General features: G+C 40.0%; 1 protein-coding gene across 9 annotated transcripts in view; it reads right to left on the minus strand.

Annotated features, from left to right (window-relative positions):
- Positions 1–17,243, minus strand: part of CSPP1 (centrosome and spindle pole associated protein 1) — a 381,696-nt gene that overhangs the window by 7,495 nt on the left and 356,958 nt on the right. For all 9 annotated transcript variants that reach the window (XM_087864846.1, XM_087864853.1, XM_087864850.1 and 6 more), the window contains one exon: positions 1,442–1,551. In XM_087864846.1, coding sequence (XP_087720972.1) covers positions 1,442–1,551 — 110 coding nt within the window. The remainder of the gene's footprint in view (positions 1–1,441; positions 1,552–17,243) is intronic.

The raw sequence follows: 17,243 nt of genomic DNA on the forward strand, positions 1-17,243 counted from the left end.
ATTTTTTGAAACAGCTTCAGAAGGATAGGTATTAGTTCTTCTTTAAATATTTGGTAGAATTTTCCTGGGAAGCCATCTGGCCCTGGACTCTTGTTTGTTGAGTGATTTTTGATTCCTGCTTCAATTTCCTTGCTGGTTATGGGTCTGTTCAGGTTCTCTATTTCTTCCTGGTTCAGTTTTGGTAGTTTATTTGTCTCTAGGAATGTATCCATTTCTTCCAGATTGCCTCATTTGTTGGCATATAGTTGCTCATGATATGTTCTTATAATTGTATTTCTTTGGTGTTGGTCATGATCTCTCCTCTTTCATTCATGATTTAATTTATTTGGGTCCTTTCTCTTTTCTTTTGGGTTTATCGGTCTTATTAATTCTGTCAAAGAACCAGCTCCTAGTTTCGTTGATCTGTTCGACTGTTCTTTGGTTTCTAGTTCATTGATTTCTGCTCTAATCTTTATTAATTCTCTTCTCCTGCTGGGTTTAGGCTTTATTTGCTGTTCTTTCTCCAGCTCCTTTAAGTGTAAGGTTAGGTTGTGTATTTGAGACCTTTCTTGTTTCTTGAGAAAGGCTTGTATTGCTATATACTTCCCTTGTAGGACCATTTTTGCTGCATCCCAAAGATTTTGAACAGTTTTATTTTCATTTTCATTTGTTTCCATGTATTTTTTAAATTCTTCTTTAATTTCCTGGTTGACCCATTCATTCTTGAGTAGGATGCTTTTTAGCCTCCATGTCTTTGAGTTCTTTCCAACTTTCCTCTTGTGATTGAGTTCCAGTTTCAAAGCATTATGGTCCGAAAATATGCAGGGAATGATTCCAAACTTTTGGTACCAGTTGAGACCTGATTTGAGACCTAGGATGTGATCTATTCTGGAGAATGTTCCATGTGCACTGGAGAAGAATGTGTATTCTGTTGCTTTAGGATGGAATGCTCAGAATGTATCTGTGAAGTCCATGTGGTCCAGTGTGTCTTTCAGAGCCCTTGTTTTCTTGTAGATCATCTGCTTAGATGATCTGTCCATTGCAGTGAGTGGGGTGTTAACGTCCCCTACTCTTATGTAGTATTATCAGTGTGTTCCTTTGATTTAGTTATTGATTGATTGCCTTATATATTTGGCTGCTCCCATGTTAGGGACATAAATATTTACAACTGTTAGATCTTCTCGTTGGATAGACCCTTTAATTATGATACAGTGTTGTTCCTCATCTCCTTTTACAGTCTTCGGTTTAAAATCTAATTTGTGTGATAATAAGAATTGCCACCCCAGCTTTCTTTTGCTGTCCATGAGCATGGTAAATGGTTTTCCACCCCCTCACTTTGAATCTGGAGGTGTCTTTGGGTCTAAAATGAGTCTCTTGTGGACCATACCAATTTAGCATGGGCCAGAACCCAGACCTCTCCTAAACTGAAAAGGTAAAAAAGAAGAAGATATTTCATACATACAAGGTCCAGTACTTTCTGTTTGTTTCTCCTGCGCTCCCTTGCTGAGGGCAGCTGGGACTGTGGGGGGAGGATGTCATCTTCAATGGCAGGATATGTCTCGCCATAAGCACCTAGGAAGACCACACAAAGAAGAAATCTTAAACATCCACCATTTCAAATCTTTTTATTCCAAGCTAAACCAAGATTCTCTTTTTTAATAGCTTTAAGATGTTATTTACATGTAATAAAACTCAGCTACTAAAATGTACACAGTTCAATAACTTTTATGGAATTATGCAGTCATCACTACAATCTAGTTTTAGAACATTTCTGTCACTTCAAAAAGTTCCTTTGTGCTCACAGGCAATCATTTACAACTCCCACCTGCCCAGCCCCAAGTAAACACTGATCTGCTTTCAAGCTGAGATTTACCTTTCCTGAGATTCCATATACATGGAATATACAATGTAATATTGTCTTCCACCATAATGTGTTTGAGGTTCTTCTATGTCGTACCATGTATCAGTTCATTCTTATTGCTGTGGAGTGCTCCATCAGATGGATATATCACATTTTATCTATGTACTCACCACGTGATGGGCATGTGAACTGTTTCTAATCGGCAGTTATTAACTGTGCTTTGAACATTCGTGTACATGTCTTTGTGGCCATATGTTTTCATTTCTTTGGGGTATATTCCTAGGACTGAAATTGCTGGATATTCTGTGTAACTCTATGTTTAGCATTTTGAGTAACTGCCAAACCATTTTCAGAAGTGGTTCTATCATTTTACCATTGTAAGAAGGTTCTAGTTTCCCAATATCCTTACCAGCACTTGGTATTATCAGTCTTTTTGATCACAGCCTCTCTAGTGATCATGGAGATAAACAGTTCATAACACTTAGAATTTTTCTCTTTATTTTAAAAAATTAAAACCTAAAGGAAAGTTATAATTATATTACCATAAATACCTAAAATCACCATTTCCTATTTTGCCACATTTGCCACATTTCTATACAGGGGATGGTGGCGGTGCTTGTTTTTCTGGAACCACTAAGTTGCATGGCACTTCATCCACACATTCTTAAGCATGTACTATCTAAGAACAAGGACTGTCTCCTACATTATACCCACAGTTTCATTATCACATTCAGGAAATTAAACATTGACACAATACTATCATTTACCCTATAAGTGATATTCAAATTTCTGATACTTAAAATGTACAGCTTTTTTTTTTTAGGCAGTAATAACTACATTTTACTGAATGAGATGTCGTTTTCTAACACTCCAAAAATATAGTTTTCTGACTTCTGTATATACGCTACCACTAATGCACTTGCTTTAAAAAACAAAAATAGACTGTTTTACAAGAATTTTTAAGTTCAGTAAATTGGAGTGGAAAATAGAGAATTTCTGTATACCTCCTGTCCACACACTCATACCTTACCTCACTATCGACAACCAGAGTGGTATGTTTGTTAAAGTCGATGAACCCGCACCGATAACCCAACGTCCATAGTTTACATTAGGCTTTACTCTTGGTGGTGTACATTCCATGGGTTTTGACATGTATCCACTATGCCGGTATCCACAGAACAGCTTCACTGCCCTAAAACTCCACTGTGCACCACTTACTCATTCCTCCCTCTGCTGTAACCCTGGCAACTGCTGATCTCTTTGCTGCCTCCACAGTTTTGTCTTTTTCTGATAGCTATATAGTTGGAATCATACAGTATGTACCCTGGTCAGATTGGCTTTTTTTCACACACATGCATTCAAGAATCCTCTGTCTCTTTCCATGGTTTCGTAGCTCATTCCTTTTCAGCACTGAGTAATATTGCACTGTCTGGTTGTATCACAGTATATTTATCCATTCACCTTCTGAAAGACATCTTGGTTGCTTCCAGGTCTTGGCAATTACTGATAAAATTGCTACAAATATGTGTGTGTGGATTTTTGTACGGACATAAATTTCAACTCCTTTGGGAACATATCAAGTAGTGTAATTGCAAGATTGTAAGATAGGATTATGTCTGGTTTCTTAAGAAACATCCAAACTGTCTCCCAAAGTGGCTGTACCATTTTACATTCCCACCAACACGGAGTGAGCGTTCCTGCGGATTTTGGCCATTCTAATAGTGGTATCTCATTAATTTACATTTCCCTAAAGATACTATTTTCATAGGCTTACTTGCCATCTGTAGGTCGTTAGTGAAATGTGTTTGGATCTTTTGCCCATCTTTTAATTGAATTGTTTCTTATTGTTTTAAGAGTTCTTTGTATATTTTGGCTAACAGTCCTTTATCAGATGGGCCTTTAGCCAAGTATTTTCTCCTAGTCTCTGGCTTGTCTTTTCATTCTCTTGCCATGGTCTTTCACAGAGCATTAGTTTTTAAAGAAGTCTAATTTATCCAATCTCTCTCATGGATTACACCTCTGGTATTGCATCTAAAATGTCATCACCATCCCCAAGTTCTCCTAGGTTTTCTCCTCTGTTATCTTCTAGGAGTTGTATAATTTTGCATTTTACACCTGGGTCTATGGTCCCCTTTGATTTTGGTGAGGGGTGTAAGGTCTGTGTCTAGATTCCTTCTGTTGCATGTAGATATCCAGTTGTTCTAGCACCATTTGTTGAAAAGACCATCTTTTGTCCATTGCATTGCCTTTGCTCTTTTGTCAAAAATCAATGGACGATACTTGTTTGGCTCTATTTCCAGACTCTATTCTGTTCAATTGATCTATTTGTATATTCTTTTGCCAATACCAACCACTTGATTACTGTTAACTTTATAGTAAGTCAGGTAGTGTCAGTCTTCATCTTTGTCCTCTTTCCATATTGTGCAGGCTATTCTGGATCTTCTGCCTATCCATATAAACTTTAGAATCAGACTGATTGGGATTGCATTGAATTTATAGGTCAAGTTGGGAAGAACTGGTATCTTAAACCACACTGCATTTCCCAATCCATGAACATGAAATATCTATTTCATAAGAGTTGTATACTTTTTTTCATAATAAAATCAGTATAAGATCTATATTTATATATTTCTTTTTTAGGGAGGTGCTAATGTAAGTGATACTGTGTTTTAAATTTCTAAGTCCACCTGTTCATTGCTGGTACATATATAGGAAAGCAACTGACTTTTGTGTTTTTGTTTTTTTTTAATGATTTTTTATTATATTATGTTAGTCACCATATAGTCCATCCCCGGTTTCCGATGTAAGGCTCGATGATTCATTAGTTGTGTATAACACCCAGTGCACCATGCAATACTTGCCCTCCTTACTAACCATCACCGGTCTATCCCATTCCCCCACCCCCCTCCCCTCTGAGGCCCTCGGTTTGTTTCTCATAGTCCATAGTCTCTCATGTTTCATTCCCCCTTCTGTTTACCCCCCCTTTCTTTATCCCTTTCTTCCCCTACTGATCATCCTAGTTCTTATGTTCCATAGATGAAATCATATGATACTTGTCTTTCTCTGCTTGACTTATTTCACTTAGCATTATCTCCTCCAGTGCCGTCCATGTTGCAGCAAATGTTGAGAACCCATTCTTTCTGATAGCTGAGTAATATTCCATTGTATATATGGACCACAACTTCTTAATCCAGTCATCTGTTGCAGGGCATCTCGGCTCCTTCCACGATTTAGCTATTGTGGACATTGCTGCTATGAACATTGGAGTGCATATGGCCCTTCTCTTCACTACATCTGTATCTTTGGGGTAAACACCCAGTAGTGCAATGGCTGGATCATAGGGTAGCTCAATTTTTCACTTTTTAAGGGACCTCCACACTGTTTTCCACAGTGGCTGTACCAACTTGCATTCCCACCAACAATGTAGGAGGGATCCCCTTTCTCCACATCCTCTCCAGCAATTGTTGTTTCTTGCCTTGTCAATTTTTGCCATTCTAACTGGCATAAGGTTGTATCTTAGTGTGGTTTTGATTTGAATTTCCCTGATGGCTAATGATTTTGAACATTTTTTCATGTGTCTGTTAGCCATTTGTATGTCATCATTGGAAAAGTGTCTGTTCATATCTTCCGCCCATTTTATGATTTATTTGTTTCTCGTGTATTGAGTTTGAGAAGTTCTTTGTAGATCTTGGATACCAGTCTTTTATCTGTAGCATCATTTGCAAATATATTCTCCCATTCCGTGGGCTGCCTCTTAGTTTTGTTGACTGTTTTGGTGGCTGTGCAGAAGCTTTTTATCTTCATGAAGTCCCACAAGTTCATTTTATCTTTTGTTTCTCTTGCCTTTGGAGATGTGTCATGAAAAAGGTTGCTTTGGCTGATGTCATATAGGTTGCTGCCTATGTTCTCCTCTAGGATTTTGATGGATTCCTGTCTCACATCGAGGTCTTTTGTCCATTTGGAGTTTATCTTTGCGTATGGTGTGAGAGAGTGGGCAAGTTTCATTCTTTTGCATGTAGCTGTCCAATTGTAAATTTTTTTAAAGTTTTATTTATTTATTTTTTTAAAAGATTTTATTTATTTATTTGTCAGAGAGAGAGCGAGAGAGCACCAGCAGGGGGAGCGGCCGGCAGAGGGAGAAGCAGGCTCTCTGGTGAGTAAGGAGCCCAATGGGATCCTGACCTGAGCTGAGCTGAAGGCAGATCCTTAACTGACTGAGCCATGTAGGCGCCCCCTCCTTTAACTTTTGTCTGGGAAACTATTGCTCCTTCAGTTATGAATGATATCCTTGCTAGGTAGAGTATTCTTGGTCGTAGGTTTCTTTCTTTTGCGCACTTCTGGCTTGCAAAGTTTCTGCTGAAAAATCAGCTGATAGCCTTGTGGGGTTTTCCTTGTGTATAAGTAGTTGCTTTTCTATTTTGGTCTTAAGATTCTAATTTTAATTTTTGACATTTTAGTTATTATGTGTCTTGAGGTTAACCTGCTTGGGTTCATCTTGTTTGGGGTTCTGTGTTTCCTGGAGCTGGATGTCTGTTTCCTTCCCCAGGTTAGGAAAGTTTTCAGATATTGTTTCTTTAAATGAGTTTTCTGCCCCCTTTTCTCTCTCTTATCTTTCTGGGATTCCTATAATGCCAATGTTACAGTGCTTCATGTTGTCCTAGAGGTCCTTTAACCTACCTTCATTTTAAAAAATTCTTACTTTTTGCTGTTCAGCTTGAGTGCTTTCCATTATCCTGTCTCCAGATCACTGATATATTCTTTTGCATCCTCTTATCTGCTGTTGATTCCCTCTCGCATATTTTTCATTTCAGTTATTGTATTCTTCAACTCTGTTATTTTATTTTTATTTTCTTTTTATTGAAGTTCTCGCTGAGTTCCTCCACTCTTAAGTCTGGTGAGTATCATTAGGATCGTTACTTTGGTCTCTTACTCAGGTAAATTGCTTATCTCCATTTCATTTAGTTCATTCTCTGAAGTTTTATCTTGTTCTTTCCTTTGGAGCATGTTCCTCTGTCTCATTTTACTTGCCTTTCCGTGGTTGTTTCTATAAATTAGGCAAAACAGCTACCTCTCCCAGCCTTGAAGGTGTAGCCTTGTGTGGGAATATCCCCTGTGCCACCTGTGTGTGCCTGGCACTGTAGGCAGGACAGCTGGAGCAGGCTTGGTTGAGGGTGTCCTGGGTGTTCCACACGTGGGTGCCCTGGCAGGATGGCTAGAGCTGGTGGGGCATGGGCCAGGGGTGTCTCAAGGCTTTCCACATTGGGGTTGCCCTGTGGGGCTGGTGGGGCCCAGGGTGATCTGGGCCAGGGCTGCCCCAGTGGGATGGCTACAGCTGGGGTGGGTGCAGGCCAGAGTAGCCTTGGTGGGATGGTTGGAGCTGGAATGGGTGTGAATATGGGAGCCACCTTGTGGGGGAGGACTGGAGGTGGTGTGGACTAGGGCTTGCTGTGCTGGCAGGCTAGCCAGAGTGCTAAGATCTTGCTTCCACCTGTACCATCTAGGTGGAGAGGAAATGGAAACAATGGCACTAGCCAGCAGCTCTGATGTCAGAAAGGATTTAAGCGGTTCCCTCATTGTTTGGCTGATGTCCTAGGGTTGGAAGATGGGTTTCCTTCACTTATGTATTGTTGCCCTTTGAACTGTTTTTTCGCTGCTCCAGTTGGTGAATCCACAGGTGGGGCCTGTCAGTGACATCCGTTTCTGCTGAAGTTCGTAGCACTGGGGCTGGAGTGCCTGTCATTACCATGCCTCTGTCTCTCCTTTGTGGGGCAGACGCTGTTCAGTCAGCCTTCAGTTTTTCTTCAGGTGAATTACTCTCTATGCCGGCATGAATTCAGTGTCCAACAGAGGAGTTGACTTCGGGGTCTTCCTGTGCTGCTATCTTAGACCTCTCCCTCCTCATTTAAACAAACAAACAAACAAACAAAACAACCTTTGCTGTACAGCGTGGGTGCTTTTTCTACCCTGTCTTCCAGATTGTTGATTCACTCTTTTCCATCCCCTAATCTGCTTTGATTCCCTCTCATGTATTTTTCATTTCAGTCATTGTAATCCTCATCTCTGGTTCTTTTATATATTTTGTTTTTCTTTGTTGAAGTTCTCACATAGTTCACCCTCTCTTCTCTCATGTCAAGTGAGGGCCTTTGTAACCATTAATTGATCAGGTTGATTAGTTCTTTTCTGAGGTTTTTGTTTTGTTTTGTCTTTTCAACATACTCCTTTGCTTCATTTTGTCTGTGTTTTTTTCTATGTATTAGGTATGTTAGCTATGTCTCCTGGTTTTGAAAGAGGTGGCCTTATGGACATGGCATGCTGTGAGGTCCCATAGTGCCGCCCTCCCTGGGCACTCCTGGGTGTCTTCGGTGTGGGCTGCATGTGCTCTCCTGTTGTGACTGGCGGGCAGGGCTTGCTCCTGGTGTAACTAACTGGCCGAGACGCTCAGCTGTAGCTGCTGTGGGCTTCCTGGTGTGTGGGGTTAGCTCCCCGCAAGGCTGGATGAGAGACCTGGCCACAACTGCTACAGGCATGCTGGTAGACAGGGCTGGCTCCCTAGCACCCTAGGGTAGGAGTCACTTTGGAGGGGTGCTGGCCCTGCCTGGAACTGTCTGCCTGGTGCCGGTGGGGCGGTAGTGGGTTTGAGGGGGGATGCTGGTCCCCACCAAGGCTGCCTGCTGGGTGTGATTGGGTTGGGCGGAACAGGTCTGCAGGGGAATGCTGCGACAGGGTGAATGGTGCCAGCAAAGTAGATGGAAAGTGTCGGAACTGGCTTCTGCTTGTGTCTGGCCAGCTAGGCAGAAGCTGGAACAATATTCTCGAGTAGGCAAGCCTGATGGGATCTAGTGCAAGGCCGTGACTCCTGAATGTCTATCTCAAGCTTCAAACTCACGTCTATAATAACCTTCTGGACATCTCCACCTACTTGTCTCAGAGGCTCTGAAAGCTCAAAATGTCCCTAGATGAAATCATCTTTCTCTTTTTCACCCACCAAATTGACCTTTTGCTATGTTTCTTAGCCTACATTTCCCTCATTCTTCTAGTGGCCTATGTCAGAACTTCGGCGGAGCAATCCTAGAAGTTTTCTTCTATTCAATTGGAAGGCAAATTCTGTTGGTTGTATCTGCTAAATTTCTCTATGACCACTTCCACTGACAAAGTTCAGGCTCTTGTCATTAGTCCCCTAAATTATGAGAACAGTTCCCTGCCTTCAGTCTGGCCTACCTTGAATTCAGCCTTCTCAATGTCCTTGTAATATAAATAAATCTGATCTTATTTATTCTAAAAACAGGAATCTGATTTGCTGCTTAAAATCCTTCAGTGGCGGCTTCCGGATAAACTTCTGAAATCTTACTACCACTTAAAGGCAAAGAGGTAGTGCAATCAAAAGGTTTGAATTTGGTAGTGGTAGATGTTATAGTTTATCTTGTGTTTTTCCTGTCTTAAAAAGTTGGTGATTTTTGCCCTATTGTTGTACAGATAGGCCTGTGACTGGTATTTAGCCAGTGACTAGTTAATTTCATGTACTTTTCATGGCTTTGTAACAGTTTGAAGGTTACATAGTTCTCTCCTTCCTTGGAATTCAGAGAGCCATGCTCCCTTCCTCTACCAGATGCTTATGGGATAAGTTCCTTCATGGTTTGTTTCTGGCTGACCTGCTTAAAATTTTTACCTTCTGTCAGTCTGCCTTAAACCTTTATTCCCACTGAAATACTGGTCCTTTTCCTGAGGGTCTGTACTCCCTTGCCATTATGACTGCACATGCTGTTCCCTTTTTCTGAAGCATCTCCTTTCCTCACAGTCTGATAAAAATCAGTACTTAACACAGTGACCACTTCCTCTTGGCATCTTCTCCAATGCCTTAAGCTGGGTTAGGCACCCATAACACTCTTCTTTATTTGCATTTGTCATAAAACTTAGTATTGTGTAATAATGAATCATGGAACATTACATCACAAACGAATGATATACTGTATGGTGACAACATAACAAAATAAAAATTATTATAAAAAAACACACAAAAACTTAGTATTGCGTGTTAAAATTTATGCTTATGTATTTCCCTACTCAACTGGGCCTCGCACAATGTTTGACCCATAGCGGGTGCATAAAAAATAAACCATTTTATTTAATAATCATCATATAGGAGCTAAACTGTATAATACTAAGAAGGGCCATACCTTGATTTAATGCTGTTTGCCTGAGAAGCACATTAGGCACTGGAATAGTCTATAGCACTTTATGGTTTATTTTATGGATTGGCCTTCTGCCAATGTTATTTACTACAGATTAAGTATTGATTCAGCAGCAGAATGGAATATCACATTCAAAATTCTTTATGCCAGTGTTTTTGTGGGATTTTTTGCCTTACTCATCTCTTATACCGACACTGCCTTTAAAAAATAAAACCAGAATCCTGAATAGCGAGACCTCTAAGATGGAAATAAATTAAGTCAGGTGGAAAGAAAACCACTAAAACAATCTAATTTTATTTCTAGTGTTTTGGGGGCACTATCCAGGCTTTACTAAGATGCAAAGAAACAGCTCACAAATATTATTGAACCGTAAGTCCCTTTGGGATTTTAAGTAGCTGTGCTGGATACACAATTTGAAAAGTGCTGTCCACATCTAGCTTCAATTATACAGATTCTGATCAAAAATATCTGATGTACTAAAAAAGATCAAGATAGCAGAAGGCTAAAGCACCACGACACAGCATTTTAAAAAAAACAAGTTAAAAAACACCAAAAAAAAAAAAAGATTTAATATCCAGGAAACGATGATAAAATATTTCTAGGGAAAAGGAACAAGAAGCATCAAACCCATCACTCTTTAGGTTTTAGAAGCAGAAGAAGCCAAAGGTTATTAGTTTTCCCTTAGTTTACAGGAGCCAATATATTGTTTCTGAAGCTGAGACAAACTTCTCTTTCCCCATCTTCCCATGCAGAACAACTGCAGCATATATAACAGATCTCTGCAGTGCAGAAGAAGAGATTTCTAGTCTTGCCCAATAAAACAGCGCACATCTCTGTTCTCAACACTTCACCTTAACTTCCATACATCACCTCTTTAGTTTTTGAGTATTAAGATGCGAAACTCTACAAAGACCTCATAAATCTAGAGAGGAGACAAGATGTGCACATATAAGGAAATTAGAGAGGACAAGACAACGTAGGATATAATACCATCGTAAAGTGTGCAGTGCAGACTGTGCACAGAGCGCAAAGGCGGGAGGGAGAACAGGCAGGATTAGAAGCCCTGGGGGAGACTCTAATAGCAGAGACTCAGTGGGACTCTAGATGCATGGAACTCGAAAAAATACAATTTTACTTAAAAAAATAAAGGACAAAAAAAAAAGGGTTTTGTGGCTTCTATGAACCTTAGTCCTTCTGGATGGTAAAATGAGGTGGAAGATAGTCTTTATAGAGAGAGAATGGAGAAGGAGGAGAAAATCACAAGACGGGGCTCCTTTCAGAACCATACTACCAATGAGCTCAGGCACAGGCAAGTCACTGCTCTGGCGGCATTTGTCCTGGGTCGGTTAGGGACCCTAGTCTGTGGTTCTCGTGCAGTGTGTGACAATGTGTTGCTATCAGTTGTGGGGGTTGTCTTACAGTAGCTAGTTACAGGCTACAAAATTAATGAACTAAAAAATCAGTTTAGCTGTGATAAATAACTCTTAATTTATTCTAATATACTCTTATAATGGGGGAGAGAAGAGGTAAATTAGAGTGGTAGGTATGCCTGGAATTAACCCCTGGAGGTGCGCTGTCACCATTAATTGGGTGTGTGGCAGTGGGGAAAAGGGGGCTGAGAACCGTTGGCTGAGGAAGATTGCTAAGACTCTTTACAGCATTGCTAGTTTATGGTTCTAGTCCAGATGAAAACAAATTCTAACGTAATTACACAATTACTCTTCCTGAACGTCCTTAGATTCTGTTCTAAGGATGTGAGAATAAAATTTAGTACTAAAAGTTGTGTTACTTGACTTCTGTTTTTGTTCTTAGAGGCCCTCTCCAAGAATGGATTGCAATTCAAAACTTAGTTTGCCAGTAAATGGTTTCATTCCCAGAGCAGACTTTTTCTTTGATAAAAACTTCCCTCCCTGCCTAAGGTCCTCCAACCCCCTTCCAAATCTGCTTTTCCTCTTGTGTTATAAATTGTGGTGTATGGTACCTGAATGCCCAAATCAGAAATCATTTATTATATCCAACAGTCTGCAAACAGCTCTTGATGCCACGGTCTTAATTTCTCTCCAGTACATTCAACCCAACTACTATTGTCTTGTCAAAGCTGTCCTGAATTATTGGAGAGGTTTGTTGACTTCAGCCTCTTCTTTCATCTACATCCTCAGAAATCCTGAATTAATTTTACTGAAATACACGTCTTACCATGTAATTCCTATGCTTGAAACTTTCCAGTGGCTCACCATAGCCTTCAGGATAAAGGGGCTGGATTAGGGGCCTTCCCTCTAAACACCTTGTGGTAGGCTGTATAATGGTCCCCAAAAATTGCCAGGTCCTACTCCACAGAATCTGTGAATGTTACCTTTTATGGAAAAGAGCCTTTGCAGATGTGATCAAGATCCTGAAATGGGAGATTATCCTGGATTATGCAGGTAGGTCTTAATTGTAATCATAAGCATTGTATGAGAGAGAAATCTGGTTACAGACAGAAGAGAAGGCTATGTGACAGAAGCAAAGAGAAGCTGAGTCAGAGAGGGAATCTGCTCTGCCATGGGCTTTGAAGGTGGAGGAAGAGGTCATAAGGTAAAGAAAACAGGCGGCTCCTAGAAGCTGTGAGGCAAGGAAATGGATTCTCCCCTAGAGCTCCCTGAGGCAGTGTGGTTCTTCAGCCTGGTGATGTCCATTTTGGACGTCTGGCCTCCAAAATTGTAAGAAAATAAATTTGTGTTTTTTTTAAGCTACCAAGTTTTGGTAATTGGTAGAGTGGCAACTGGATATGTGGGGGACGAGCCACTTGTCTGCAACTTTCCCACTCTGACCCCAGCCGGAATTTCTCCTTCCTGTCTCCTCTGCTAATGTGACACTCAGGCCTCAAATCACAGCAGGTTGTTTACATGAGGTCTCTCTCACTGGATGCTAGCTCCCAAAAAAACAAGAACTGAATATCTGCCTGGCATTGTGCTTTGCTCATAGCAGGGCTTCAATAAATGTTCATTGAGTGAATCAGTCTGCCCTCTAGCAAGGTCCTTCTTAGTCTGGCACATCGAGATTCCATTTGTGCTTTACATTTTAAGGTCTATTTTATTATAATTTAAGGTTGTAATAAAAGCTAAGAGATTGCACAAGAGCCTGAACAACAACGTTGTTCTCTACCTTTCTGGTACACCCTTAAAATACGTGCAAATATGTACCTGAGCGTAAGAATTGCACCTGAGAATAAGAACAAATGAAAAGGGAATCCATAGGTTTGTATCATATTACCGCTTTATCTTTGATTGTTGCCAAGGTGCATTCCCAATCTGGGGAGGTGAGTGAGATGAATAAGTGCTATTTTCTTGTTGTGGAACTTGCTGAAGGCTACTCGGGAATCTCTCTTTCAGAATTACACAGGCTAGAATGACATGCCGTGACCTCATTCCAAATATGTGCCAGTATAAGAAAAGATACTGTGTTCTAATGAAATATGTCATACTAAAATATTTTTGCTGATGTACACTTTTTATCTCTCGACAAAAGAAAACAATTTCTGTAAAACGTTTGAACCACTGTAAAACTTGAGTTTTTCCTCTCAATCTATTTCACGGTTAACCCCTCTAGGAGAATACCAAGAGAGATGATGGGGAGACCAGAAGACTAGAGGGCAGTGCGTTTGGTGTCTCCTAGATGAGGCAATGTGTAATTAAGTGGGAACTCTTTTGACATTTCCCACCCCACTGCATTTGGTGGGAGTGGTGACTGAGGGCAATGAGGGATGGTGGTAGAAGAGTAGGATTTCCTTATAAGCTTATGAGCTGTTTCTTTTGGTACCACTCCCTCGTGTTTTACTAAATTATAACCGAGCTAAAGAAAAAAGCTAAATAATAGAAAAGGAGACAGAGTGCTTTGAATGGTACATTCTGGAACTTGATTTCAGCTAAAATTTTTAGTTTTTTAAGACAACAATGTTGATTTATTTTTACTGCTTTTAGTGTTTTAGAATGGCCAATGGATGTACGTGGCTTTGCCCTGTGAATGGGTCCCTCCATCTGTCTCACCATCTATTTCTTTTCCCCAGAAGCAATCACTTTTACTACCTCCTTGTATTCTTCCAGCATTGGTCTATGCATTTATAAGCAAAAAGCCAGTTTTATTTTTTTTTAACACAAATAGTATCCTTTATATACATGAATCTTAAATCTTGCTTTAACTCTGTGTGTGTGTGTGTGTGTGTGTGTGTGTGTGTGTGTGTGTGTGTGTAATCCTGGAGATTTTTCTATACATAAAATAACTATCTAATTCTGGCTGTTTCTGTCTATTTCACTGTATAATTGTAGCCTAATTTACTAGTCATTTGTCAATGGGCATTTGGGATGCTTCTAATCTCTTGTTATTATAAAGAGTGCTGCTATGAGTATCCTTGTACATATGTTATATTCCACACATATGAGTATAGTAATAGGATAAATTCCTAAAAGGAGAATTACTTACTCAGTTAAAAAATGCGTATTTTTAATTCTGGAAGACAGCGCCAAATGCCCTTGCCCAGAAGTTGAACTCATTCACACTCTCAACAGGAATGTATAATACTGCCTGTTTACCCATATCCTGCAAATTTGTATTCTTTCTCTCTGTCTTTTAAAAATAGCAATAGGTCCAAGTTAGATGGTCAGAAAATATGTTGTTACTTAAAGTATCATTTAAACATAGAGAAAAATACATTTGAAGAAGAAAGTTACAAACTCTTTCTTCAATTTGAAGACACATCCAGACAAAGTACCTGCATATATTAGGTGCTCCATAAATACTTGCTGAGTGACTCCCATGGCTCTATTGAGTTTTGCTAAATTCTCCGTAACGCAGTCAGGTGGCCTAACTTGATGTCTCATAGTGGCAACAAGATCATACATTTAAATAGTATTTATCTCTGGGATTCATTTCAATATGCATCTTTTAAAAAATCATGTCACGTGATTAGTCATTTAGCTAACTACTTATAGATTTCTGGGGAAAAATAAATACAGAGTACACACTGTTAAAGGCAAATTTGTTCCTTAAAGTGGAATTCTAAAATTAAGTTTAGAAAACATTTAAAAGACGAAAAAACATTAGTCCTCCAATTCCAGCATTTTAGTCTATTTTTCCCAGTCTTTTTTCCCCGTTAGTATCTAAATGTGTATATGTCATACACACCTCTATCACATGTACATATAAAATCATAATATATTTTATAAAATTGTAATCACAGTGAAAAAATTATATAGCCCAAATTTGACTTAGTATCACCAGCTTTTTATTATTTTTAAATGAACTTCTTACCTATTTTTATGGCTTCCTAAATTTCATCAAATGAATATGAATCTAACCATTGCCCTGTTGTTTATAAAACCTGTAAGGTTCAGCACAGCACTGAACCTCAGCGTGCCCCCATGCATGATACCCTGGGAAGTTCTCCTGCCTCATCTCTCACCAGTCCTTCCAGTCGTCCTCCGTTCCAGCCCACAGAGCCACCTGCCATGCTCACAGCACCTTGTTCTGTTTCACACTGCATGTTTTTCCCAGGGATATACCTGGACCGTGCTCTTTTATTATTATAGATCACACTGTGGTCAGCATCCTTTTCTGTTTCCTTCTAATGTGTTTTCGAAATGGGATGCTTACAACAAAGGGTATGCACAGGCTTCAGGTTGTGCTTTGACTCTTTTTCCAGCGTTCATGTGTGCCGATCTGATCTGTGCCCATAGCATCAACTGCTTCCCATGGGCTAAGGCCCCACAAGCACCTACCTTCAGACGAGGCCCTTTTCATTTTTCCAAGTCTATATCCAGTTACCTCTTGCACGTCTCCCCCAAAGTTCCTACGAACACTTCAAATCCACTGCTCAAAAGCGGACTCATATTTTCCACCAAATCTTCACCTCTTACTAGATGCCAAATCTTGGTAGATGACACCTCTATCCACCAGTCGCTCCTACCGGAAATGGTTTCAGTTTCCTCTGAACTTCATGGCCTGTGTCCGGCTGGTGCAGAAGTGATCTAGATCTAAGTGAACACTGCTGTTTCCACATTTCTCTTGTGTGCCTTTCTTCTCCAACCTTGCCTGTCCCTCGCGGATTATGGTCCTGCTGCAGTTGACTAACCTTCAGCTAACGCTACTGCTGAAATGACACTCAGAGATCATTTTCTTCCCAGCTTTAAAAGCTTCTAATTATTTCTCCCTTAAAAGGCTCCCAGTTATTCAGTGGTGTCAAATTTTCCATCAAAATACCCCAACAGGCAAAATCAACATAGACTGTAAGCCCCCAACATTTTTGAAATGTTTTACCTTAAACATTTTTTAAATGAGACTCATTTAAAAAATAAAATTATAAATTGTTCAGTCCACTCAATTATGCATTTGTTTGTTCTCACACAAAAATAATTCTTTTGAAATTGTCAAATGAAATTGATTATATCCTGAAAGTGTGCTGTGACTTTTTGTGACTTTTTCGTGTGCTATGACTTTCTCTGTGATAGAACTCCATATACAGAACTCCATGTGATAGAACTCCAAACCTCAGTGCAGTTTGAAAGGCACGGCTTCTAGAATAAAACCTGTAAGGTTCAGCACAGCACTGAATCTCAACGTGCCCCCATGCATGATACCCTGGGAAGTTCTCCTGCCTCATCTCTCACCAGTCCTTCCAGTCGTCCTCCGTTCCAGCCCACAGAGCCACCTGCCATCCTCACAGCACCTTGTTCTGTTTCACACTGCATGTTTTTCCCAGGGATATACCTGTTTCCCCCACCTGGAATGCCCTCTTGACTCTGAATCCTTTCCTCTACTCGCTTTCTGCCCTACAATTTGGTCTATCCGATGACAAATGTGTTCTTAACCTTCCAATCTGCTGTTATCTCCTGTATGAAGACTTTTCTGACTTTATCAAGTAGAACTGGCCCCTTCGTCCTTTACATCTCCACTGTACTCTTTATATGTCTATCTATACCATATGTATTTCTACATAGTATTTTTAATTTTTTTTCATTTTTTTCTTTCGCTTCCTTCCTCCTCCACTCTCTCCTTCCCTCTTTCCCCTTTCTCTTCTTTTTCTTCACCTCCTCTAACCTCAATAATTTAAAAACTGATGAGGACAGAATCTGTTGGATCTGTCTCTGCTTTCCAAGTACCTATCACAGAGTGGGAAATAGAATGCATGCAGTCCTTTTTTTTAACGAATGCAGGAATGAATGGTGGTGTTGAAGTGTCAG

Source organism: Ursus americanus, chromosome 9, assembly GCF_024610735.1.
Source record: "Ursus americanus isolate L20-20 chromosome 9, mUrsAme1.1.p, whole genome shotgun sequence".
Classification (NCBI taxonomy): domain Eukaryota; kingdom Metazoa; phylum Chordata; class Mammalia; order Carnivora; family Ursidae; genus Ursus; species Ursus americanus.